This window comes from Eucyclogobius newberryi, unplaced genomic scaffold (genome assembly GCF_026437365.1).
Source record: "Eucyclogobius newberryi isolate DKJ021-1_F unplaced genomic scaffold, fEucNew1.0.hap1 SCAF_150, whole genome shotgun sequence".
Lineage (NCBI taxonomy): Eukaryota > Metazoa > Chordata > Actinopteri > Gobiiformes > Gobiidae > Eucyclogobius > Eucyclogobius newberryi.
Window position 1 is genome coordinate 49,067 of NW_027315780.1, and position 24,370 is coordinate 73,436.

Below are 24,370 nucleotides of genomic sequence, written 5' to 3' on the forward strand. Positions count from 1 at the left end.
AGGGGCGTGGCTAAAGCTAGTGTGTGTGAGGGGCGTGGCTAAAGCTAGTGTGTTTGAGGGGCGTGGCTAAAGCTAGTTTGTGAGGGGCGTGGCTAAAGCTAGTTTATGTAAGGGGCGTGGCTAAAGCTAGTGTGTGAGGGTCGTGGCTAAAGCTAGTGTGTGTGAGGGGCGTGACTAAAGCTAGTGTGTGTGAGGGGCGTGGCTAAAGCTAGTGTGTGAGGGGCGTGGCTAAAGCTAGTGTATGTGAGGGGCGTGGTTAAAGCTAGTGTGTGAGCGACGTGGCTAAAGCTAGTGTGTGAGGGGCGTGGCTAAAGCTAGTGTGTGTGAGGGGCGTGGCTAAAGCTAGTGTGTGTGAGGAGCGTGGCTAAAGCTAGTTTGTGAGGGGCGTGGCTAAAGCTAGTGTATGTAAGGGGCGTGGCTAAAGCTAGTGTGTGAGGGTCGTGGCTAAAGCTAGTGTGTGTGAGGGGCGTGACTAAAGCTAGTCTGTGTGAGGGGCGTGGCTAAAGCTAGTGTGTTTGAGGGGCGTGGCTAAAGCTAGTGTGTGTGAGGGGCGTGGTTAAAGCTAGTGTGTGTGTGTGAGGGGCGTGGCTTAAGCTAGTTTTTGTGAGGGGTGTGGCTAAAGCTAGCGTGTGTGAGGGGCGTGGCTAAAGCTAGTGTGTGTGAGGGGCGTGGTTAAAGCTAGTGTGTGTGTGAGGGGCGTGGCTTAAGCTAGTTTGTGTGAGGGGTGTGGCTAAAGCTAGCGTGTGTGAGGGGCGTGGCTAAAGCTAGCGTGTGTGAGGGGCGTGGCTAAAGCTAGTGTGTGTGAGGGGCGTGGCTAAAGCTAGTGTGTGTGAGGGGCGTGGCTAAAGCGAGTTTGTGTGAGGGGCGTGGCTAAAGCTAGTGTGTGAGGGGCGTGGCTAAAGCTAGTGTGTGTGAGGGGCGTGGCTAAAGCTAGTGCGTATGAGGGGCGTGGCTAAAGCGAGTTTGTGTGAGGGGCGTGGCTAAAGCTAGTGTGTTTGAGGGGCGTGGCTAAAGCTAGTGTGTGTGAGGGGCGTGGCTAAAGCTAGTGCGTGTTAGGGCCGTGGCTAAAGCTAGTGTTTGTTAGGGGCGTGGCTAAAGCTAGTGTGTGTGAGGGGCGTGGCTAAAGCTAGTGTGTTTGAGGGGCGTGGCTAAAGCTAGTTTGTGAGGGGCGTGGCTAAAGCTAGTTTATGTAAGGGGCGTGGCTAAAGCTAGTGTGTGAGGGTCGTGGCTAAAGCTAGTGTGTGTGAGGGGCGTGACTAAAGCTAGTGTGTGTGAGGGGCGTGGCTAAAGCTAGTGTGTGAGGGGCGTGGCTAAAGCTAGTGTATGTGAGGGGCGTGGTTAAAGCTAGTGTGTGAGCGACGTGGCTAAAGCTAGTGTGTGAGGGGCGTGGCTAAAGCTAGTGTGTGTGAGGGGCGTGGCTAAAGCTAGTGTGTGTGAGGGGCGTGGCTAAAGCTAGTTTGTGAGGGGCGTGGCTAAAGCTAGTGTATGTAAGGGGCGTGGCTAAAGCTAGTGTGTGAGGGTCGTGGCTAAAGCTAGTGTGTGTGAGGGGCGTGACTAAAGCTAGTCTGTGTGAGGGGCGTGGCTAAAGCTAGTGTGTTTGAGGGGCGTGGCTAAAGCTAGTGTGTGTGAGGGGCGTGGTTAAAGCTAGTGTGTGTGTGTGAGGGGCGTGGCTTAAGCTAGTTTTTGTGAGGGGTGTGGCTAAAGCTAGCGTGTGTGAGGGGCGTGGCTAAAGCTAGTGTGTGTGAGGGGCGTGGTTAAAGCTAGTGTGTGTGTGAGGGGCGTGGCTTAAGCTAGTTTGTGTGAGGGGTGTGGCTAAAGCTAGCGTGTGTGAGGGGCGTGGCTAAAGCTAGCGTGTGTGAGGGGCGTGGCTAAAGCTAGTGTGTGTGAGGGGCGTGGCTAAAGCTAGTGTGTGTGAGGGGCGTGGCTAAAGCGAGTTTGTGTGAGGGGCGTGGCTAAAGCTAGTGTGTGAGGTGCGTGGCTAAAGCTAGTGTGTGTGAGGGGCGTGGCTAAAGCTAGTGCGTATGAGGGGCGTGGCTAAAGCGAGTTTGTGTGAGGGGCGTGGCTAAAGCTAGTGTGTTTGAGGGGCGTGGCTAAAGCTAGTGTGTGTGAGGGGCGTGGCTAAAGCTAGTGCGTGTTAGGGGCGTGGCTAAAGCTAGTGTGTGTGAGGGGCGTGGCTAAAGCTAGTGTGTGTGAGGGGCGTGGCTAAAGCTAGTGTGTTTGAGGGGCGTGGCTAAAGCTAGTTTGTGAGGGGCGTGGCTAAAGCTAGTTTATGTAAGGGGCGTGGCTAAAGCTAGTGTGTGAGGGTCGTGGCTAAAGCTAGTGTGTGTGAGGGGCGTGACTAAAGCTAGTGTGTGTGAGGGGCGTGGCTAAAGCTAGTGTGTGAGGGGCGTGGCTAAAGCTAGTGTATGTGAGGGGCGTGGTTAAAGCTAGTGTGTGAGCGACGTGGCTAAAGCTAGTGTGTGAGGGGCGTGGCTAAAGCTAGTGTGTGTGAGGGGCGTGGCTAAAGCTAGTGTGTGTGAGGGGCGTGGCTAAAGCTAGTTTGTGAGGGGCGTGGCTAAAGCTAGTGTATGTAAGGGGCGTGGCTAAAGCTAGTGTGTGAGGGTCGTGGCTAAAGCTAGTGTGTTTGAGGGGCGTGGCTAAAGCTAGTGTGTGTGAGGGGCGTGGCTAAAGCTAGTGTGTTTGAGGGGCGTGGCTAAAGCTAGTGTGTGTGAGGGGCGTGGTTAAAGCTAGTGTGTGTGTGTGAGGGGCGTGGCTTAAGCTAGTTTTTGTGAGGGGTGTGGCTAAAGCTAGCGTGTGTGAGGGGCGTGGCTAAAGCTAGTGTGTGTGAGGGGCGTGGTTAAAGCTAGTGTGTGTGTGAGGGGCGTGGCTTAAGCTAGTTTGTGTGAGGGGTGTGGCTAAAGCTAGCGTGTGTGAGGGGCGTGGCTAAAGCTAGCGTGTGTGAGGGGCGTGGCTAAAGCTGGTGTGTGTGCCACGTGCTGCCACACCTCACACACACACACACACAGCTCACACACACACACACACACACACTCACACAGCTCACACACACACACACAGACCCACACACACACACACACACACACACACACACACACACACACAGCTCACACACACACACACACACACACTCACACAGCTCACACACACACACACACACAGCTCACACACACACACACACACACACACTCACACACACACACACACACACACACACACACACACACACACACACACAGTTCACACACACACACACAGACACACACACTCACACACAGACACACACACACACAGCTCACACACACACACACACACACACACTCACACACACACACACACACAGTTCACACACACAGTTCACACACACACACAGACACACACACACACAGCTCACACACACACACACACTCACACACACACACACACAGTTCACACACACACACACACACACACAAACACACACACAGACACACACACACACAGCTCACACACACACACACACACACACAGACAGACACACACACACACACACACACACACAGCTCACACACACACACACACACACTCACACACACACACACACACACACACACAGTTCACACACACAGTTCACACACACACACACAGACACACACACACACAGCTCACACACACACACACACACTCACACACAGACACACACACACACAGCTCACACACACACACACACACTCACACACACACACACACACACAGTTCACACACACAAACACACACACAGACACACACACACACAGCTCACACACACACACACAGACACACAGACACACAGTTCACACACACACACACACACACACACACACAGACACACACACACACAGCTCACACACACACACACACAGACACACACACACACAGCTCACACACACACACACACACACACACAGCTCACACACACACTCACACACACACACACACAGTTCACACACACACACACACACACACACACACACACACACACAGACACACACACACACAGCTCACACACACACACACACAGACACACACACACAGCTCACACACTCGTGCTTGTTTTCAGGGCGTCAGGTGGAGAAGTTGCTGTGGTCAGACGACAGTTACATGACAAACGCCTCGATGACTCTGAGCGTTCCCATCGCTCCAGGAGAATCTGACATCGAGTTTCCCGAAGAAGAAGAAGAACCGAGCGACGAAGAGCGCGAGTTTGACACGGTGAGAAAACACATCATCATCATAGACATAATAAGGAAAATAATTATAATGATAAATATAGCCGCAAGCGGCGATGGTCGGCCCTCGCCACGCCGCAAGAGGAGGGGGCGTGGCTAACACTTTTATTCCATGGACGTCTGAGTCCGTCACGTCTTCTCCTCTTCACAAAAGACATTTCATTTATAATTCTGATCAGAATGTGTGGCTCCGCCTCTCTTTAAGGACAAACGTCCTGAAGACAAGTCTCACCAGATGTCACGTTACAGGACAAACGCCTGAGGGGGAGGAGTTAGTGAAAGTATAAAGTCTAAACATGTTTCTGTCATGTTATCGTCATAGTTACGGCTGAGCAGGTCCAGTGACTTTTTGGATTCATTTTGTGTCAAATTTCATAACATTTAAAAAAACTAGACCTTTTACTCCCCATGTCCCTCTGTAGGGGGCGCTCTCGCACCACATGCATTTGTTTCACTTCAAGTGGGCTCAGGCCAAAGGGTTAAACAGTTGATTCAAATGTGACGCATTTAAACTTTATCTGTGCAACAAGAAGCAACTTTAAACTTTATCTGTGCAACAAGAAGCAACTTTAAACTTTATCTGTGCAACAAGAAGCAACTTTAAACTTTATCTGTGCAACAAGAAGCAACTTTAAACTTTATCTGTGCAACAAGAAGCAACTTTAAACTTTATCTGTGCAACAAGAAGCAACTTTAAACTTTATCTGTGCAACAAGAAGCAACTTTAAACTTTATCTGTGCAACAAGAAGCAACTTTAAACTTTATCTGTGCAACAAGAAGCAACTTTAAACTTTATCTGTGACACAAGAAGCAACTTTAAACTTTATCTGTGCAACAAGAAGCAACTTTAAACTTTATCTGTGCAACAAGAAGCAACTTTAAACTTGGGTCATTTTCTGAAATCCTTGCTACAGTTTGAGGCTCAGAGACTGTGACAGATCAAAGTCATTTCATACTTTTCCAACACCATTTTCACCAAATTTCAGCTGTTTGGGGCCCCTCATGGTCTGGGGCCCTCATGGTGTGGACCTCATGGTCTGGGGTCCTCATGGTGTGGACCTCATGGTCTGGGCCCCTCATGGTGTGGGCCTCATGGTGTGGACCTCATGGTGTGGGCCCCTCATGGTGTGGGCCCCTCATGGTCTGGGCCCCTCATGGTGTGGGCCCCTCGTGGTGTGGGCCCCTCATGGTGTGGGCCCCTCATGGTCTGGGCCCCTCATGGTGTGGGCCCCTCATGGTGTGGGCCCCTCATGGTGTGGGCCTCATGGTGTGAACCTCATGATGTGGGCCCCTCATGGTGTGGGCCCCTCATGGTGTGGGCCTCATGGTGTGGGCCTCATGGTGTGGACCTCATGGTGTGGGCCTCATGGTCTGGGTCCCTCATGGTCTGGGCCCCTCATGGTGTGGACCTCATGGTCTGGGTCCCTCATGGTCTGGGCCCCTCATGGTGTGGGCCCCTCATGGTGTGGACCTCATGGTGTGGGCCCCTCATGGTGTGGACCTCATGGTGTGGGCCCCTCATGGTCTGGGCCCCTCATGGTGTGGACCCCTCATGGTCTGGGTCCCTCATGGTCTGGGCCCCTCATGGTGTGGGCCCCTCATGGTGTGGGCCTCATGGTGTGGGCCCCTCATGGTCTGGGTCCCTCATGGTCTGGGCCCCTCATGGTGTGGACCTCATGGTGTGGGGCCCTCATGGTGTGGGCCCCTCATGGTGTGGGCCCCTCATGGTGTGGACCTCATGGTGTGGGCCTCATGGTGTGGGCCCCTCATGGTCTGGGCCCCTCATGGTGTGGACCCCTCATGGTCTGGACCCCTCATGGTGTGGGCCCCTCATGGTGTGAGGTCCCTCATGGTGTGGGCCCCTCATGGTGTGGGCCCCTCATGGTGTGGACCTCATGGTGTGGGCCCCTCATGGTGTGGGCCTCATGGTGTGGGCCCCTCATGGTGTGGGCCTCATGGTGTGGACCCCTCATGGTGTGGGCCTCATGGTGTGGACCTCATGGTGTTGACCTCATGGTCTGGACCCCTCATGGTGTGGGCCCCTCATGGTGTGAGGTCCCTCATGGTGTGGACCTCATGGTCTGGACCCCTCATGGTGTGGGCCCCTCATGGTGTGAGGTCCCTCATGGTGTGGGCCCCTCATGGTGTGGGCCCCTCATGGTGTTGACCTCATGGTGTGGGCCCCTCATGGTGTGGGCCCCTCATGGTGTGGACCCCTCATGGTGTGGGCCTCATGGTGTGGGCCCCTCATGGTGTGGACCCCTCATGGTGTGGGCCCCTCATGGTGTGGACCCCTCATGGTGTGGACCCCTCATGGTGTGGGCCCCTCATGGTGTGGACCCCTTATGGTGTGGGCCCCTCATGGTGTGGGCCTCATGGTGTGAACCTCATGATGTGGGCCCCTCATGGTGTGGGCCCCTCATGGTGTGGGCCCCTCATGGTGTGGGCCTCATGGTGTGGGCCTCATGGTGTGGACCCCTTATGGTTTGGGCCCTTCATGGTCTGGGCCCCTCATGGTGTGGGTCCCTCATGGTCTGGGCCCCTCATGGTGTGGACCATTCATGGTCTGGGTCCCTCATGGTCTGGGCCCCTCATGGTGTGGACCTCATGGTCTGGGTCCCTCATGGTCTGGGCCCCTCATGGTGTGGGCCCCTCATGGTGTGGACCTCATGGTGTGGGCCTCATGGTGTGGGCCCCTCATGGTGTGGGCCTCATGGTGTGGACCTCATGGTGTGGGTCCCTCATGGTCTGGGTCCCTCATGGTGTGGACCTCATGGTGTGGGCCCCTCATGGTCTGGGCCCCTAATGGTGTGGACCCCTCATGGTCTGGGTCCCTCATGGTCTGGGCCCCTCATGGTGTGGGCCCCTCATGGTGTGGGCCTCATGGTGTGGGCCCCTCATGGTCTGGGTCCCTCATGGTGTGGGCCCCTCATGGTGTGGGCCTCATGGTGTGGGCCCCTCATGGTCTGGGTCCCTCATGGTGTGGGCCCCTCATGGTCTGGGCCCCTCATGGTGTGGGCCTCATGGTCTGGGTCCCTCATGGTCTGGGCCCCTCATGGTGTGGACCTCATGGTCTGGGTCCCTCATGGTCTGGGCCCCTCATGGTGTGGGCCCCTCATGGTGTGGACCTCATGGTGTGGGCCTCATGGTGTGGGCCCCTCATGGTCTGGGTCCCTCATGGTCTGGGCCCCTCATGGTGTGGACCTCATGGTGTGGGCCCCTCATGGTGTGGACCTCATGGTGTGGGCCCCTCATGGTCTGGGCCCCTCATGGTGTGGACCCCTCATGGTCTGGGTCCCTCATGGTCTTGGCCCCTCATGGTGTGGGCCCCTCATGGTGTGGGCCTCATGGTGTGGGCCCCTCATGGTCTGGGTCCCTCATGGTCTGGGCCCCTCATGGTGTGGACCTCATGGTGTGGGCCCCTCATGGTGTGGGCCCCTCATGGTGTGGGCCTCATGGTGTGGACCTCTTGGTGTGGGCCCCTCATGGTCTGGGCCCCTCATGGTGTGTACCCCTCATGGTCTGGACCCCTCATGGTGTGGGCCCCTCATGGTGTGAGGTCCCTCATGATGTGGGCCCCTCATGGTGTGGGCCCCTCATGGTGTGGACCTCATGGTGTGGACCTCATGGTGTGGGCCCCTCATGGTGTGGGCCTCATGGTGTGGGCCCCTCATGGTGTGGACCTCATGGTGTGGGCCCCTCATGGTGTGGGCCTCATGGTGTGGACCCCTCATGGTGTGGGCCTCATGGTGTGGGCCCCTCATGGTGTGGACCTCATGGTGTGGACCTCATGGTGTGGGCCCCTCATGGTGTGGGCCCCTCATGGTGTGGGCCCCTCATGGTGTGGACCCCTCATGGTGTGGGCCCCTCACGGTGTGGACCCCTCATGGTGTGGGCCCCTCATGGTGTGGACCCCTCATGGTGTGGACCCCTCATGGTGTGGGCCCCTCATGGTGTGGACCCCTTATGGTGTGGGCCCCTCATGGTGTGGGCCTCATGGTGTGAACCTCATGATGTGGGCCCCTCATGGTGTGGGCCCCTCATGGTGTGGGCCTCATGGTGTGGGCCTCATGGTGTGGACCTCATGGTGTGGGCCCCTTATGGTTTGGGCCCTTCATGGTCTGGGCCCCTCATGGTGTGGGTCCCTCATGGTCTGGGTCCCTCATGGTCTGGGCCCCTCATGGTGTGAGTCCCTCATGGTCTGGGCCCCTCATTGTGTGGACCATTCATGGTCTGGGTCCCTCATGGTCTGGGCCCCTCATGGTGTGGACCTCATGGTCTGGGTCCCTCATGGTCTGGGCCCCTCATGGTGTGGGCCCCTCATGGTGTGGACCTCATGGTGTGGGCCTCATGGTGTGGGCCCCTCATGGTCTGGGTCCCTCATGGTCTGGGCCCCTCATGGTGTGGACCTGATGGTGTGGGCCCCTCATGGTGTGGGCCTCATGGTGTGGACCTCATGGTGTGGGCCCCTCATGGTCTGGGCCCCTAATGGTGTGGACCCCTCATGGTCTGGGTCCCTCATGGTCTGGGCCCCTCATGGTGTGGGCCTCATGGTGTGGGCCCCTCATGGTCTGGGTCCCCCATGGTGTGGGCCCCTCATGGTGTGGGCCCCTCATGGTGTGGGCCTCATGGTGTGGACCTCATGGTCTGGACCCCTCATGGTCTGGGCCCCTCATGGTGTGGGCCCCTCTATAAAGTCATAATGTTTATATGCAAGACTCCTGGTGCATGATGGGAAGTGTAGTCAAGCATCTGCAGCTGCTCTTTCATGTCCCACCCCCGTGTGACCCTGGAGTGACCCCCGTGTGACCCCTGACCTCAGGTGCAGCTTTGATCCTCCTGAGCTCAAAAGAAGCAGAAACATCACAAACACGTCGTCTTTCTGCTCCTGGCGTTCTATCTGCTCCTGGCGTTCTCTCTCTGCTCCTGGCGTTCTCTCTGCTCCTGGCGTTCTCTCTGCTCCTGGCGTTCTCTCTCTGCTCCTGGCGTTCTCTCTGCTCCTGGCGTTCTCTCTGCTCCTGGTGTTCTCTCTCTGCTCCTGGCGTTCTTTCTCTGCTCCTGGCGTTCTCTCTCTGCTCCTGGCGTTCTCTCTCTGCTCCTGGCGTTCTCTCTCTGCTCTTGGCGTTCTCTCTGCTCCTGGCGTTCTCTCTGCTCCTGGTGTTCTCTCTCTGCTCCTGGCGTTCTTTCTCTGCTCCTGGCGTTCTCTCTCTGCTCCTGGCGTTCTCTCTGCTCCTTGTGTTCTCTCCCTGCTCCTGGCATTCTCTCTGCTCCTGGCGTTCTCTCTCTGCTCCTTGTGTTCTCTCCCTGCTCCTGGCATTCTCTCTGCTCCTGGCGTTCTCTCTCTGCTCCTGGCGTTCTCTCTGCTCCTGGTGTTCTCTCTGCTCCTGGCGTTCTCTCTGCTCCTGGCGTTCACTCTCTGCTCCTGGCGTTCACTCTCTGCTCCTGGCGTTCTCCCTGCTCCTGGCGTTCTCTCTCTGCTCCTGGCGTTCTCTCTCTGCTCCTGGCTTTTCTCTGCTCCTGGCGTTATCTCTGCTCCTTGTGTTCTCCCTGCTCCTGGCGTTCTCTCTGCTCCTGGCGTTCTCTCTCTGCTCCTGGCGTTCTCCCTGCTCCTGGCATTCTCTCTGCTCCTGGCGTTCTCTCTCTGCTCCTTGTGTTCTCTCCCTGCTCCTGGCATTCTCTCTGCTCCTGGCGTTCTCTCTCTGCTCCTGGCGTTCTCTCTGCTCCTGGTGTTCTCTCTGCTCCTGGCGTTCTCTCTCTGCTCCTGGCGTTCTCTCTCTGCTCCTGGCGTTCTCTCTCTGCTCCTGGCGTTCTCCCTGCTCCTGGCGTTCTCTCTCTGCTCCTGGCGTTCTCTCTCTGCTCCTGGCGTTTTCTCTGCTCCTGGCGTTATCTCTGCTCCTTGTGTTCTCTCCCTGCTCCTGGCATTCTCTCTGCTCCTGGCGTTCTCTCTCTGCTCCTGGCGTTCTCTCTCTGCTCCTGGCGTTCTCTCTGCTCCTGGTGTTCTCTCTGCTCCTGGCGTTCTCTCTGCTCCTGGCGTTCTCTCTCTGCTCCTGGCGTTCTCTCTCTGCTCCTGGCGTTCTCTCTGCTCCTGGTGTTCTCTCTGCTCCTGGCGTTCTCTCTGCTCCTGGCGTTCTCTCTCTGCTCCTGGCGTTCTCTCTCTGCTCCTGGCGTTCTCCCTGCTCCTGGCATTCTCTCTGCTCCTGGCGTTCTCTCTCTGCTCCTTGTGTTCTCTCCCTGCTCCTGGCATTCTCTCTGCTCCTGGCGTTCTCTCTCTGCTCCTGGCGTTCTCTCTGCTCCTGGTGTTCTCTCTGCTCCTGGCGTTCTCTCTGCTCCTGGCGTTCTCTCTGCTCCTGGCGTTCTCTCTGCTCCTGGCGTTCTCTCTCTGCTCCTGGCGTTCTCTCTCTGCTCCTGGCGTTCTCCCTGCTCCTGGCGTTCTCTCTCTGCTTCTGGCGTTCTCTCTCTGCTCCTGGCGTTTTCTCTGCTCCTGGCGTTATCTCTGCTCCTTGTGTTCTCTCCCTGCTCCTGGCATTCTCTCTGCTCCTGGCATTCTCTCTCTGCTCCTGGCGTTCTCTCTCTGCTCCTGGCGTTCTCTCTGCTCCTGGTGTTCTCTCTGCTCCTGGCGTTCTCTCTGCTCCTGGCGTTCTCTCTCTGCTCCTGGCGTTCTCTCTCTGCTCCTGGCGTTCTCTCTGCTCCTGGCGTTCTCTCTCTGCTCCTGGCGTTCTCTCTCTGCTCCTGGCGTTCTCTCTGCTCCTGGCGTTCTCTCTCTGCTCCTGGCGTTCTCTCTCTGCTCCTGGCGTTCTCTCTCTGCTCCTGGCATTCTCTCTCTGCTCCTGGCGTTCTCTCTGCTCCTGGCGTTCTCTCTCTGCTCCTGGCGTTCTCTCTCTGCTCCTGGCGTTCTCTCTGCTCCTGGCGTTATCTCTGCTCCTTGTGTTCTCTCTGCTCGTGGCGTTCTCTCTCTGCTCCTGGCGTTCTCTCCCTGCTCCTGGCGTTCTCTCTCTGCTCCTGGCGTTCTCTCTCTGCTCCTGGCGTTCTCCCTGCTCCTGGCGTTCTCTCTCTGCTCCTGGCGTTCTCTCTCTGCTCCTGGCGTTTTCTCTGCTCCTGGCGTTATCTCTGCTCCTTGTGTTCTCTCCCTGCTCCTGGCATTCTCTCTGCTCCTGGCATTCTCTCTCTGCTCCTGGCGTTCTCTCTCTGCTCCTGGCGTTCTCTCTGCTCCTGGTGTTCTCTCTGCTCCTGGCGTTCTCTCTGCTCCTGGCGTTCTCTCTCTGCTCCTGGCGTTCTCTCTCTGCTCCTGGCGTTCTCTCTGCTCCTGGCGTTCTCTCTCTGCTCCTGGCGTTCTCTCTCTGCTCCTGGCGTTTTCTCTGCTCCTGGCGTTCTCTCTCTGCTCCTGGCGTTCTCTCTCTGCTCCTGGCGTTCTCTCTCTGCTCCTGGCATTCTCTCTCTGCTCCTGGCGTTCTCTCTGCTCCTGGCGTTCTCTCTCTGCTCCTGGCGTTCTCTCTCTGCTCCTGGCGTTCTCTCTGCTCCTGGCGTTATCTCTGCTCCTTGTGTTCTCTCTCTGCTCGTGGCGTTCTCTCTCTGCTCCTGGCGTTCTCTCCCTGCTCCTGGCGTTCTCTCTCTGCTCCTGGCGTTCTCTCTCTGCTCCTGGCGTTCTCTCCCTGCTCCTGGCGTTCTCTCTCTGCTCCTGGCGTTCTCTCTCTGCTCCTGGCGTTCTCTCTGCTCCTGGCGTTCTCTCTGCTCCTGGCGTTCTCTCTCTGCTCCTGGCGTTCTCTCTCTGCTCCTGGCGTTTTCTCTGCTCCTGGCGTTCTCTCTCTGCTCCTGGCGTTCTCTCTCTGCTCCTGGCGTTCTCTCTCTGCTCCTGGCATTCTCTCTCTGCTCCTGGCGTTCTCTCTGCTCCTGGCGTTCTCTCTCTGCTCCTGGCGTTCTCTCTCTGCTCCTGGCGTTCTCTCTGCTCCTGGCGTTATCTCTGCTCCTTGTGTTCTCTCTGCTCGTGGCGTTCTCTCTCTGCTCCTGGCGTTCTCTCTCTGCTCCTGGCGTTCTCTCCCTGCTCCTGGCGTTCTCTCTCTGCTCCTGGCGTTCTCTCTCTGCTCCTGGCGTTCTCTCTGCTCCTGGCGTTCTCTCTGCTCCTGGCGTTCTCTCTCTGCTCCTGGCGTTCTCTCTCTGCTCCTGGCGTTCTCCCTGCTCCTGGCGTTCTCTCTCTGCTCCTGGCGTTCTCTCTCTGCTCCTGGCGTTTTCTCTGCTCCTGGCGTTATCTCTGCTCCTTGTGTTCTCTCCCTGCTCCTGGCATTCTCTCTGCTCCTGGCATTCTCTCTCTGCTCCTGGCGTTCTCTCTCTGCTCCTGGCGTTCTCTCTGCTCCTGGTGTTCTCTCTGCTCCTGGCGTTCTCTCTGCTCCTGGCGTTCTCTCTCTGCTCCTGGCGTTCTCTCTCTGCTCCTGGCGTTCTCTCTGCTCCTGGCGTTCTCTCTCTGCTCCTGGCGTTCTCTCTCTGCTCCTGGCGTTTTCTCTGCTCCTGGCGTTCTCTCTCTGCTCCTGGCGTTCTCTCTCTGCTCCTGGCGTTCTCTCTCTGCTCCTGGCATTCTCTCTCTGCTCCTGGCGTTCTCTCTGCTCCTGGCGTTCTCTCTCTGCTCCTGGCGTTCTCTCTCTGCTCCTGGCGTTCTCTCTGCTCCTGGCGTTATCTCTGCTCCTTGTGTTCTCTCTGCTCGTGGCGTTCTCTCTCTGCTCCTGGCGTTCTCTCCCTGCTCCTGGCGTTCTCTCTCTGCTCCTGGCGTTCTCTCTCTGCTCCTGGCGTTCTCCCTGCTCCTGGCGTTCTCTCTCTGCTCCTGGCGTTCTCTCTCTGCTCCTGGCGTTTTCTCTGCTCCTGGCGTTATCTCTGCTCCTTGTGTTCTCTCCCTGCTCCTGGCATTCTCTCTGCTCCTGGCATTCTCTCTCTGCTCCTGGCGTTCTCTCTCTGCTCCTGGCGTTCTCTCTGCTCCTGGTGTTCTCTCTGCTCCTGGCGTTCTCTCTGCTCCTGGCGTTCTCTCTCTGCTCCTGGCGTTCTCTCTCTGCTCCTGGCGTTCTCTCTGCTCCTGGCGTTCTCTCTCTGCTCCTGGCGTTCTCTCTCTGCTCCTGGCGTTTTCTCTGCTCCTGGCGTTCTCTCTCTGCTCCTGGCGTTCTCTCTCTGCTCCTGGCGTTCTCTCTCTGCTCCTGGCATTCTCTCTCTGCTCCTGGCGTTCTCTCTGCTCCTGGCGTTCTCTCTCTGCTCCTGGCGTTCTCTCTCTGCTCCTGGCGTTCTCTCTGCTCCTGGCGTTATCTCTGCTCCTTGTGTTCTCTCTCTGCTCGTGGCGTTCTCTCTCTGCTCCTGGCGTTCTCTCCCTGCTCCTGGCGTTCTCTCTCTGCTCCTGGCGTTCTCTCTCTGCTCCTGGCGTTCTCTCCCTGCTCCTGGCGTTCTCTCTCTGCTCCTGGCGTTCTCTCTCTGCTCCTGGCGTTCTCTCTGCTCCTGGCGTTCTCTCTGCTCCTGGCGTTCTCTCTCTGCTCCTGGCGTTCTCTCTCTGCTCCTGGCGTTTTCTCTGCTCCTGGCGTTCTCTCTCTGCTCCTGGCGTTCTCTCTCTGCTCCTGGCGTTCTCTCTGCTCCTGGCGTTATCTCTGCTCCTTGTGTTCTCTCTCTGCTCGTGGCGTTCTCTCTCTGCTCCTGGCGTTCTCTCCCTGCTCCTGGCGTTCTCTCTCTGCTCCTGGCGTTCTCTCTCTGCTCCTGGCGTTCTCTCCCTGCTCCTGGCGTTCTCTCTCTGCTCCTGGCGTTCTCTCTCTGCTCCTGGCGTTCTCTCTGCTCCTGGCGTTCTCTCTGCTCCTGGCGTTCTCTCTCTGCTCCTGGCGTTCTCTCTCTGCTCCTGGCGTTTTCTCTGCTCCTGGCGTTCTCTCTCTGCTCCTGGCGTTCTCTCTCTGCTCCTGGCGTTCTCTCTCTGCTCCTGGCATTCTCTCTCTGCTCCTGGCGTTCTCTCTGCTCCTGGCGTTCTCTCTCTGCTCCTGGCGTTCTCTCTCTGCTCCTGGCGTTCTCTCTGCTCCTGGCGTTATCTCTGCTCCTTGTGTTCTCTCTGCTCGTGGCGTTCTCTCTCTGCTCCTGGCGTTCTCTCCCTGCTCCTGGCGTTCTCTCTCTGCTCCTGGCGTTCTCTCTCTGCTCCTGGCGTTCTCTCCCTGCTCCTGGCGTTCTCTCTCTGCTCCTGGCGTTCTCTCTCTGCTCCTGGCGTTCTCTCTGCTCCTGGCGTTCTCTCTGCTCCTTGTGTTCTCTCCCTGCTCCTGGCGTTCTCTCTCTGGTCTCAGGAGAATGCTGAGCTGTTCTTTGGGGGATTCTCTCTTATGTAACGTCAGACGCAGCAGCTTCAGGATTAAAACCTTAAAAGTCCAAAAATGTGAGCGACAAAAGCTTCAACTGCAACGTTTGAAATGTACGACTATTGTACTGCAGTAAAGTACAGACGCAGTACTTTCACACTGACTATTGTACTGCAGTAAAGTACAGACGCAGTACTTTCACACTGACTATTGTACTGCAGTAAAGTACAGACGCAGTACTTTCACACTGACTATTGTACTGCAGTAAAGTACAGACGCAGTACTTTCACACTGACTATTGTACTGCAGTAAAGTACAGACGCAGTACTTTCACACTGACTATTGTACTGCAGTAAAGTACAGACGCAGTACTTTCACACTGACTATTGTACTGCAGTAAAGTACAGACGCAGTACTTTCACACTGACTATTGTACTGCAGTAAAGTACAGACGCAGTACTTTCACACTGACTATTGTACTGCAGTAAAGTACAGACGCAGTACTTTCACACTGACTATTGTACTGCAGTAAAGTACAGACGCAGTACTTTCACACTGACTATTGTACTGCAGTAAAGTACAGACGCAGTACTTTCACACTGACTATTGTACTGCAGTAAAGTACAGACGCAGTACTTTCACACTGACTATTGTACTGCAGTAAAGTACAGACGCAGTACTTTCACACTGACTATTGTACTGCAGTAAAGTACAGACGCAGTACTTTCACACTGACTATTGTACTGCAGTAAAGTACGGACGCAGTACTTTCACACTGACTATTGTACTGCAGTAAAGTACAGACGCAGTACTTTCACACTGACTATTGTACTGCAGTAAAGTACAGACGCAGTACTTTCACACTGACTATTGTACTGCAGTAAAGTACAGACGCAGTACTTTCACACTGACTATTGTACTGCAGTAAAGTACAGACGCAGTACTTTCACACTGACTATTGTACTGCAGTAAAGTACAGACGCAGTACTTTCACACTGACTATTGTGTACTGCAGTTCCTCTAATGAAGGGGGGACTGGGTAGTTCCTCTGAGGAAGGGGGGACTGGGTAGTTCCTCTGATGAAGGGGGACTGGGTAGTTCCTCTGAGGAAGGGGGGACTGGGTAGTTCCTCTGAGGAAGGGGGGACTGGGTAGTTCCTCTGAGGAAGGGGGGACTGGGTAGTTCCTCTGAGGAAGGGGGGACTGGGTAGTTCCTCTGATGAAGGGGGACTGGGTAGTTCCTCTGAGGAAGGGGGACTGGGTAGTTCCTCTGATGAAGGGGGGACTGGGTAGTTCCTCTGAGGAAGGGGGGACTGGGTAGTTCCTCTGAGGAAGGGGGGACTGGGTAGTTCCTCTGAGGAAGGGGGGACTGGGTAGTTCCTCTGAGGAAGGGGGGACTGGGTAGTTCCTCTGATGAAGGGGGACTGGGTAGTTCCTCTGATGAAGGAGGGACTGGGTAGTTCCTCTGATGAAGGGGGACTGGGTAGTTCCTCTGAGGAAGGGGGACTGGGTAGTTCCTCTGAGGAAGGGGGACTGGGTAGTTCCTCTGAGGAAGGGGGACTGGGTAGTTCCTCTGAGGAAGGGGGACTGGGTAGTTCCTCTGATGAAGGGGGACTGGGTAGTTCCTCTGAGGAAGGGGGACTGGGTAGTTCCTCTGAGGAAGGGGGGACTGGGTAGTTCCTCTGATGAAGGGGGACTGGGTAGTTCCTCTGATTAAGGGGGACTGGGTAGTTCCTCTAATGAAGGGGGACTGGGTAGTTCCTCTGAGGAAGGGGGACTGGGTAGTTCCTCTGATTAAGGGGGACTGGGTAGTTCCTCTAATGAAGGGGGACTGGGTAGTTCCTCTAATGAAGGGGGGACTGGGTAGTTCTCAGTTCTTGGTGCTGTTGTCTTGTCCTTACACCTGATTGGTCGTTCCAGAGAGATGACATCAGCCTATCAGAGGGCAGCACTGTGGACCTCAGACCTGGAGAAGAAGAGGATCATCAGTCTGAGCTGGAGCAGGAACTCATGGACCCCGAGAACTGTTTCCCTGAAGGTAAAGCTCCAGCTGCAGAGCCTTTGACCTTTCTGCTTTGACCTTTCGCTGACCTGTGGGTTTCTGTGTTTTTGGTGCTTTATTGTCCAGAATAACGTTAGATTTAAGACATGTCCTTCCATCTCTTCAATATTTCACACTGATTTTCCTCAAGATTTTTCGCAAAAACATTTTACAAAATTTCCCTCAATTTTATGTCAATCATTTATACATTTCTTTCAATATTCACACATTCATTTTTATGAAATCTTTTCCATCAATTTCCCCCAAATTTTCCCACAAAAACAACATCATCAATTTCCCTCCCATTTCTTTTTATTTCCCATGACATTTCCCCCACATTTTTGTCACACTTTCCCCCACATTTTCGTCACATTTCCCCCACATTTTTGTCACACTTTCCTCACATTTCCTCCACATTTTCCCCACATTTTTGTCACACTTTCCTCCACATTTTTGTCACACTTTCCTCACATTTCCCCCACATTTTAACCACATTTCCCCCACATTTTAACCACATTTTCCCCACATTTTTGTCACACTTTCCTCCACATTTTTGTCACACTTTCCTCACATTTCCCCCAGATTTTAACCACATTTTCCTCACATTTTCCCCACATTTTTGTCACACTTTCCTCACATTTCCTCCACATTTTCCCCACACTTTCCTCCACATTTTTGTCACACTTTCCTCACATTTCCTCCACATTTTCCCCACATTTTTGTCACACTTTCCTCCACATTTTTGTCACACTTTCCTCACATTTCCTCCACATTTTCCCCAAATTTTTGTCACACTTTCCTCCACATTTTTGTCACACTTTCCTCACATTTCCTCCACATTTTCCCCACATTTTTGTCACACTTTCCTCCACATTTTTGTCACACTTTCCTCACATTCCCACCACATTTTAACCACATTTTCCTCACATCTTCCCCACATTTTTGTCACACTTTCCTCACATTCCCACCACATTTTCCTCACATTTTCCCTACATTTTTGTCACACTTTCCTCACATTTCCCCCACTTTTTCCCCACATTTTCCTCACATTTTCCTCACATTTCCTCCACATTTCCCCCATATTTCCCCACATTTTTGTCACACTTTCCTCACATTTCCTCCACATTTTAACCACATTTTCCTCACATTTTCCTCACATTTTTTAACCACATTTTCCCCACATTTTCGTCACATTTCCCCCACATTTTTGTCACACTTTCCTCACATTTCCTCCACATTTTAACCACATTTTAACCACATTTTAACCACATTTTCCTCACATTTCCCCCTCATTTTCCTCACATTTCCCCCACATTTTTGTCACACTTTCCTCACATTTCCACTACATTTTTGTCACACTTTCCTCACATTTTAACCACATTTCCCCCACATTTTAACCACATTTTCCTCACATTTTCCCCACATTTTTGTCATACTTTCCTCACATTTCCCCCACATTTTCCCCACTTTTTTGTCACACTTTCCTCACATTTCCCTACATTGTAACCACATTTTCCCCACAGTTTTGTAACACTTTCCTCACATTTCCACCACATTTTAACCACATTTTCCTCACATTTTCCTCACATTTTTTAACCACATTTTCCCCACATTTTCGTCACATTTCCCCCACATTTTTGTCACACTTTCCTCACATTTCCTCCACATTTTCCCCACATTTTTGTCACACTTTCCTCACATTTCCTCCACATTTTCCCCACATTTTTGTCACACTTTCCTCCACATTTTTGTCACACTTTCCTCACATTCCCACCACATTTTAACCACATTTTCCTCACATCTTCCCCACATTTTTGTCACACTTTCCTCACATTCCCACCACATTTTCCTCACATTTTCCCTACATTTTTGTCACACTTTCCTCACATTTCCCCCACTTTTTCCCCACATTTTCCTCACATTTTCCTCACATTTCCTCCACATTTCCCCCATATTTCCCCACATTTTTGTCACACTTTCCTCACATTTCCTCCACATTTTAACCACATTTTCCTCACATTTTCCTCACATTTTTTAACCACATTTTCCCCACATTTTCGTCACATTTCCCCCACATTTTTGTCACACTTTCCTCACATTTCCTCCACATTTTAACCACATTTTAACCACATTTTAACCACATTTTCCTCACATTTCCCCCTCATTTTCCTCACATTTCCCCCACATTTTTGTCACACTTTCCTCACATTTCCACTACATTTTTGTCACACTTTCCTCACATTTTAACCACATTTCCCCCACATTTTAACCACATTTTCCTCACATTTTCCCCACATTTTTGTCATACTTTCCTCACATTTCCCCCACATTTTCCCCACTTTTTTGTCACACTTTCCTCACATTTCCCTACATTGTAACCACATTTTCCCCACAGTTTTGTAACACTTTCCTCACATTTCCACCACATTTTAACCACATTTTCCCCACTTTTTTGTCACACTTTCCTCACATTTCCTCCACATTTTAACCACATTTTCCCCACATTTTCCTCACATTTCCTCCACATTTTCCCCACATTTTTGTCACACTTTCCTCCACATTTTTGTCACACTTTCCTCACATTTCCTCCACATTTTCCCCACATTTTTGTCACACTTTCCTCCACATTTTTGTCACACTTTCCTCACATTTCCCCCACATTTTAACCACATTTTCCTCACATTTCCCCCACATTTTTGTCACACTTTCCTCACATTCCCACCACATTTTAACCACATTTCCCCCACATTTTTGTCACACTTTCCTCCACATTTTTGTCACACTTTCCTCACATTTCCTCCACATTTTCCCCACATTTTTGTCACACTTTCCTCCACATTTTAACCACATTTTCCTCACATTTTCCCCACATTTTTGTCACACTTTCCTCACATTCCCACCACATTTTAACCACATTTCCCCCACATTTTTGTCACACTTTCCTCACATTTCCCACCACATTTTAACCACATTTCCCCCACATTTTTGTCACACTTTCCTCACATTTCCTCCACATTTTAACCACATTTTTGTCACACTTTCCTCACATTTCCTCCACATTTTTGTCACACTTTCCTCACATTTCCTCCACATTTTAACCACATTTCCCCCACATTTTAAACACATTTTCCCCACATTTTTGTCATACTTTCCTCACATTTCCCCCACATTTTCCCCACATTTTTGTCACACTTTCCTCGGATTTCTTCCACATTTCCCCCACTTTTTCCTCACATTTTCCTCACATTTCCTCCACATTTCCCCCATATTTCCCCACATTTTTGTCATACTTTCCTCACATTTCCTCCACATTTTAACCACATTTTCCTCACATTTTTTAACCACATTTTCCCCACATTTTCGTCACATTTCCCCCACATTTTTGTCACACTTTCCTCACATTTCCTCCACATTTTAACCACATTTTAACCACATTTTAACCACATTTTCCTCACATTTCCCCCACATTTTCCTCACATTTTCCCCACATTTTTGTCACACTTTCCTCACATTTCCACTACATTTTTGTCACACTTTCCTCACATTTTAACCACATTTCCCCCACATTTTAACCACATTTTCCTCACATTTTCCCCACATTTTTGTCATACTTTCCTCACATTTCCCCCACATTTTCCCCACTTTTTTGTCACACTTTCCTCACATTTCCTCCACATTTTAACCACATTTCCTCCACATTTTAACCACATTTCCTCCACATTTTAACCACATTTTCCCCACATTTTCCTCACATTTCCCCCACATTTTTGTCACACTTTCCTCACATTTCCCTACATTTTAACCACATTTTCCCCACATTTTTGTAACACTTTCCTCACATTTCCACCACATTTTAACCACATTTTCCCCACTTTTTTGTCACACTTTCCTCACATTTCCTCCACATTTTAACCACATTTTCCCCACATTTTTTTCACACTTTCTTCACATTTCCCCCACATTTTCCCCACATTTTTGTCATACTTTCCTCACATTTCCCCCACATTTTAACCACATTTCCCCACATTTTAACCACATTTTCCCCACTTTTTTGTCACACTTTCCTCACATTTCCTCCACATTTTAACCACATCTTAACCACATTTCCCCCACATTTTTGTCACACTTTCCTCACATTTCCCCCACATTTTCCCCACATTTTTTTCACATTTTCCTCACATTTTCCCCACATTTTTGTCACACTTTCCTCACATTTCCTCCACATTTTTGTCACACTTTCCTCACATTTCCTCCACATTTTAACCACATTTCCCCCACATTTTAAACACATTTTCCCCACATTTTTGTCATACTTTCCTCACATTTCCCCCACATTTTTGTCATACTTTCCTCACATTTCCCCCATATTTTCCCCACATTTTTGTCACACTTTCCTCACATTTCCTCCACATTTTAACCACATTTTTGTCATACTTTCCTCACATTTCCTCCACATTTTCCCCACATTTTCCTCACATTTCCCCCACATTTTTGTCACACTTTCCTCACATTTCCTCCACATTTTAACCACATTTTAACCACATTTTCCTCACGTTTTCCTCACATTTTTTAACCACATTTTCCCCACATTTTCCTCACATTTTCCCCACATTTTTGTCACACTTTCCTCACATTTCCACCACATTTTTGTCACACTTTCCTCACATTTTAACCACATATCCCCCACATTCTAACCACATTTTCCTCACATTTTCCCCACATTTTTGTCATACTTTCCTCACATTTCCCCCACATTTTAACCACATTTTTGTCACACTTTCCTCACATTTCCTCCACATTTTAACCACATTTTTGTCACACTTTCCTCACATTTCCTCCACATTTCCCCCACATTTTTGTCATACTTTCCTCACATTTCCTCCATATTTTAACCACATTTTTGTCACACTTTCCTCACATTTCCTCCACATTTCCTCCACATTTCCCCCACATTTTTGTCATACTTTCCTCACATTTCCTCCATATTTTAACCACTTTTTTGTCACACTTTCCTCACATTTCCTCTACATTTTAACCACATTTTTGTCACACTTTCCTCACATTTCCTCCACATTTTAACCACATTTTGTCATACTTTCCTCACATTTCCTCCACATTTTAACCACATTCCCCCCACATTTTTGTCACACTTTCCTCACATTTCCTCTACATTTTAACCACATTTTTGTCACACTTTCCTCACATTTCCTCCACATTTTAACCACATTTTGTCATACTTTCCTCACATTTCCTCCACATTTTAACCACATTTCCTCCACATTTTAACCACATTTCCCCCACATTTTTGTCACACTTTCCTCACATTTCCTCCACATTTTAACCACATTTTTGTCACACTTTCCTCACATTCCCACCACATTTCCCCCACATTTTCCCCACATTTTTGTCACACTTTCCTCACATTTCCTCCACATTTTTGTCACACTTTCCTCACATTTCCTCCACATTTTAACCACATTTCCCCCACATTTTAAACACATTTTCCCCACATTTTTGTCATACTTTCCTCACATTTCCCCCACATTTCCCCCACATTTTTGTCATACTTTCCTCACATTTCCCCCACATTTCCCCTACTTTTTTGTCACACTTTCCTCACATTTCCTCCACATTTCCCCCATATTTTCCCCACATTTTTGTCACACTTTCCTCACATTTCCTCCACATTTTAACCACATTTTTGTCATACTTTCCTCACATTTCCTCCACATTTTCCCCACATTTTCGTCACATTTCCCCCAAATTTTTGTCACACTTTCCTCACATTTCCTCCACATTTTAACCACATTTTAACCACATTTTCCCCACATTTTCCTCACATTTCCCCCACATTTTTGTCACACTTTCCTCACATTTCCTCCACATTTTAACCACATTTTAACCACATTTTCCTCACGTTTTCCTCACATTTTTTAACCACATTTTCCCCACACTTTCCTCACATTTCCACCACATTTTAACCACATTTTCCTCACATTTTCCTCACATTTTTTAACCACATTTTCCCCACATTTTCGTCACATTTCCCCCACATTTTTGTCACACTTTCCTCACATTTCCTCCACATTTTCCCCACATTTTTGTCACACTTTCCTCACATTTCCTCCACATTTTCCCCACATTTTTGTCACACTTTCCTCCACATTTTTGTCACACTTTCCTCACATTCCCACCACATTTTAACCACATTTTCCTCACATCTTCCCCACATTTTTGTCACACTTTCCTCACATTCCCACCACATTTTCCTCACATTTTCCCTACATTTTTGTCACACTTTCCTCACATTTCCCCCACTTTTTCCCCACATTTTCCTCACATTTTCCTCACATTTCCTCCACATTTCCCCCATATTTCCCCACATTTTTGTCACACTTTCCTCACATTTCCTCCACATTTTAACCACATTTTCCTCACATTTTCCTCACATTTTTTAACCACATTTTCCCCACATTTTCGTCACATTTCCCCCACATTTTTGTCACACTTTCCTCACATTTCCTCCACATTTTAACCACATTTTAACCACATTTTAACCACATTTTCCTCACATTTCCCCCTCATTTTCCTCACATTTCCCCCACATTTTTGTCACACTTTCCTCACATTTCCACTACATTTTTGTCACACTTTCCTCACATTTTAACCACATTTCCCCCACATTTTAACCACATTTTCCTCACATTTTCCCCACATTTTTGTCATACTTTCCTCACATTTCCCCCACATTTTCCCCACTTTTTTGTCACACTTTCCTCACATTTCCCTACATTGTAACCACATTTTCCCCACAGTTTTGTAACACTTTCCTCACATTTCCACCACATTTTAACCACATTTTCCCCACTTTTTTGTCACACTTTCCTCACATTTCCTCCACATTTTAACCACATTTTCCCCACATTTTCCTCACATTTCCTCCACATTTTCCCCACATTTTTGTCACACTTTCCTCCACATTTTTGTCACACTTTCCTCACATTTCCTCCACATTTTCCCCACATTTTTGTCACACTTTCCTCCACATTTTTGTCACACTTTCCTCACATTTCCCCCACATTTTAACCACATTTTCCTCACATTTCCCCCACATTTTTGTCACACTTTCCTCACATTCCCACCACATTTTAACCACATTTCCCCCACATTTTTGTCACACTTTCCTCCACATTTTTGTCACACTTTCCTCACATTTCCTCCACATTTTCCCCACATTTTTGTCACACTTTCCTCCACATTTTAACCACATTTTCCTCACATTTTCCCCACATTTTTGTCACACTTTCCTCACATTCCCACCACATTTTAACCACATTTCCCCCACATTTTTGTCACACTTTCCTCACATTTCCCACCACATTTTAACCACATTTCCCCCACATTTTTGTCACACTTTCCTCACATTTCCTCCACATTTTAACCACATTTTTGTCACACTTTCCTCACATTTCCTCCACATTTTTGTCACACTTTCCTCACATTTCCTCCACATTTTAACCACATTTCCCCCACATTTTAAACACATTTTCCCCACATTTTTGTCATACTTTCCTCACATTTCCCCCACATTTTCCCCACATTTTTGTCACACTTTCCTCGGATTTCTTCCACATTTCCCCCACTTTTTCCTCACATTTTCCTCACATTTCCTCCACATTTCCCCCATATTTCCCCACATTTTTGTCATACTTTCCTCACATTTCCTCCACATTTTAACCACATTTTCCTCACATTTTTTAACCACATTTTCCCCACATTTTCGTCACATT

At 50.8% G+C, this 24,370-nt stretch overlaps 1 protein-coding gene across 1 annotated transcript in view; it reads left to right on the forward strand.

The window, feature by feature from the left end:
- LOC140361339 (sodium channel protein type 2 subunit alpha-like) overlaps nucleotides 1-24,370 on the forward strand; it is a 198,192-nt gene that overhangs the window by 39,218 nt on the left and 134,604 nt on the right. The window contains exons 4-5 of the mRNA XM_072447049.1: nucleotides 4,076-4,227; nucleotides 16,460-16,577. Of these exons, the coding sequence (XP_072303150.1) occupies nucleotides 4,076-4,227; nucleotides 16,460-16,577 (270 nt within the window). The remainder of the gene's footprint in view (nucleotides 1-4,075; nucleotides 4,228-16,459; nucleotides 16,578-24,370) is intronic.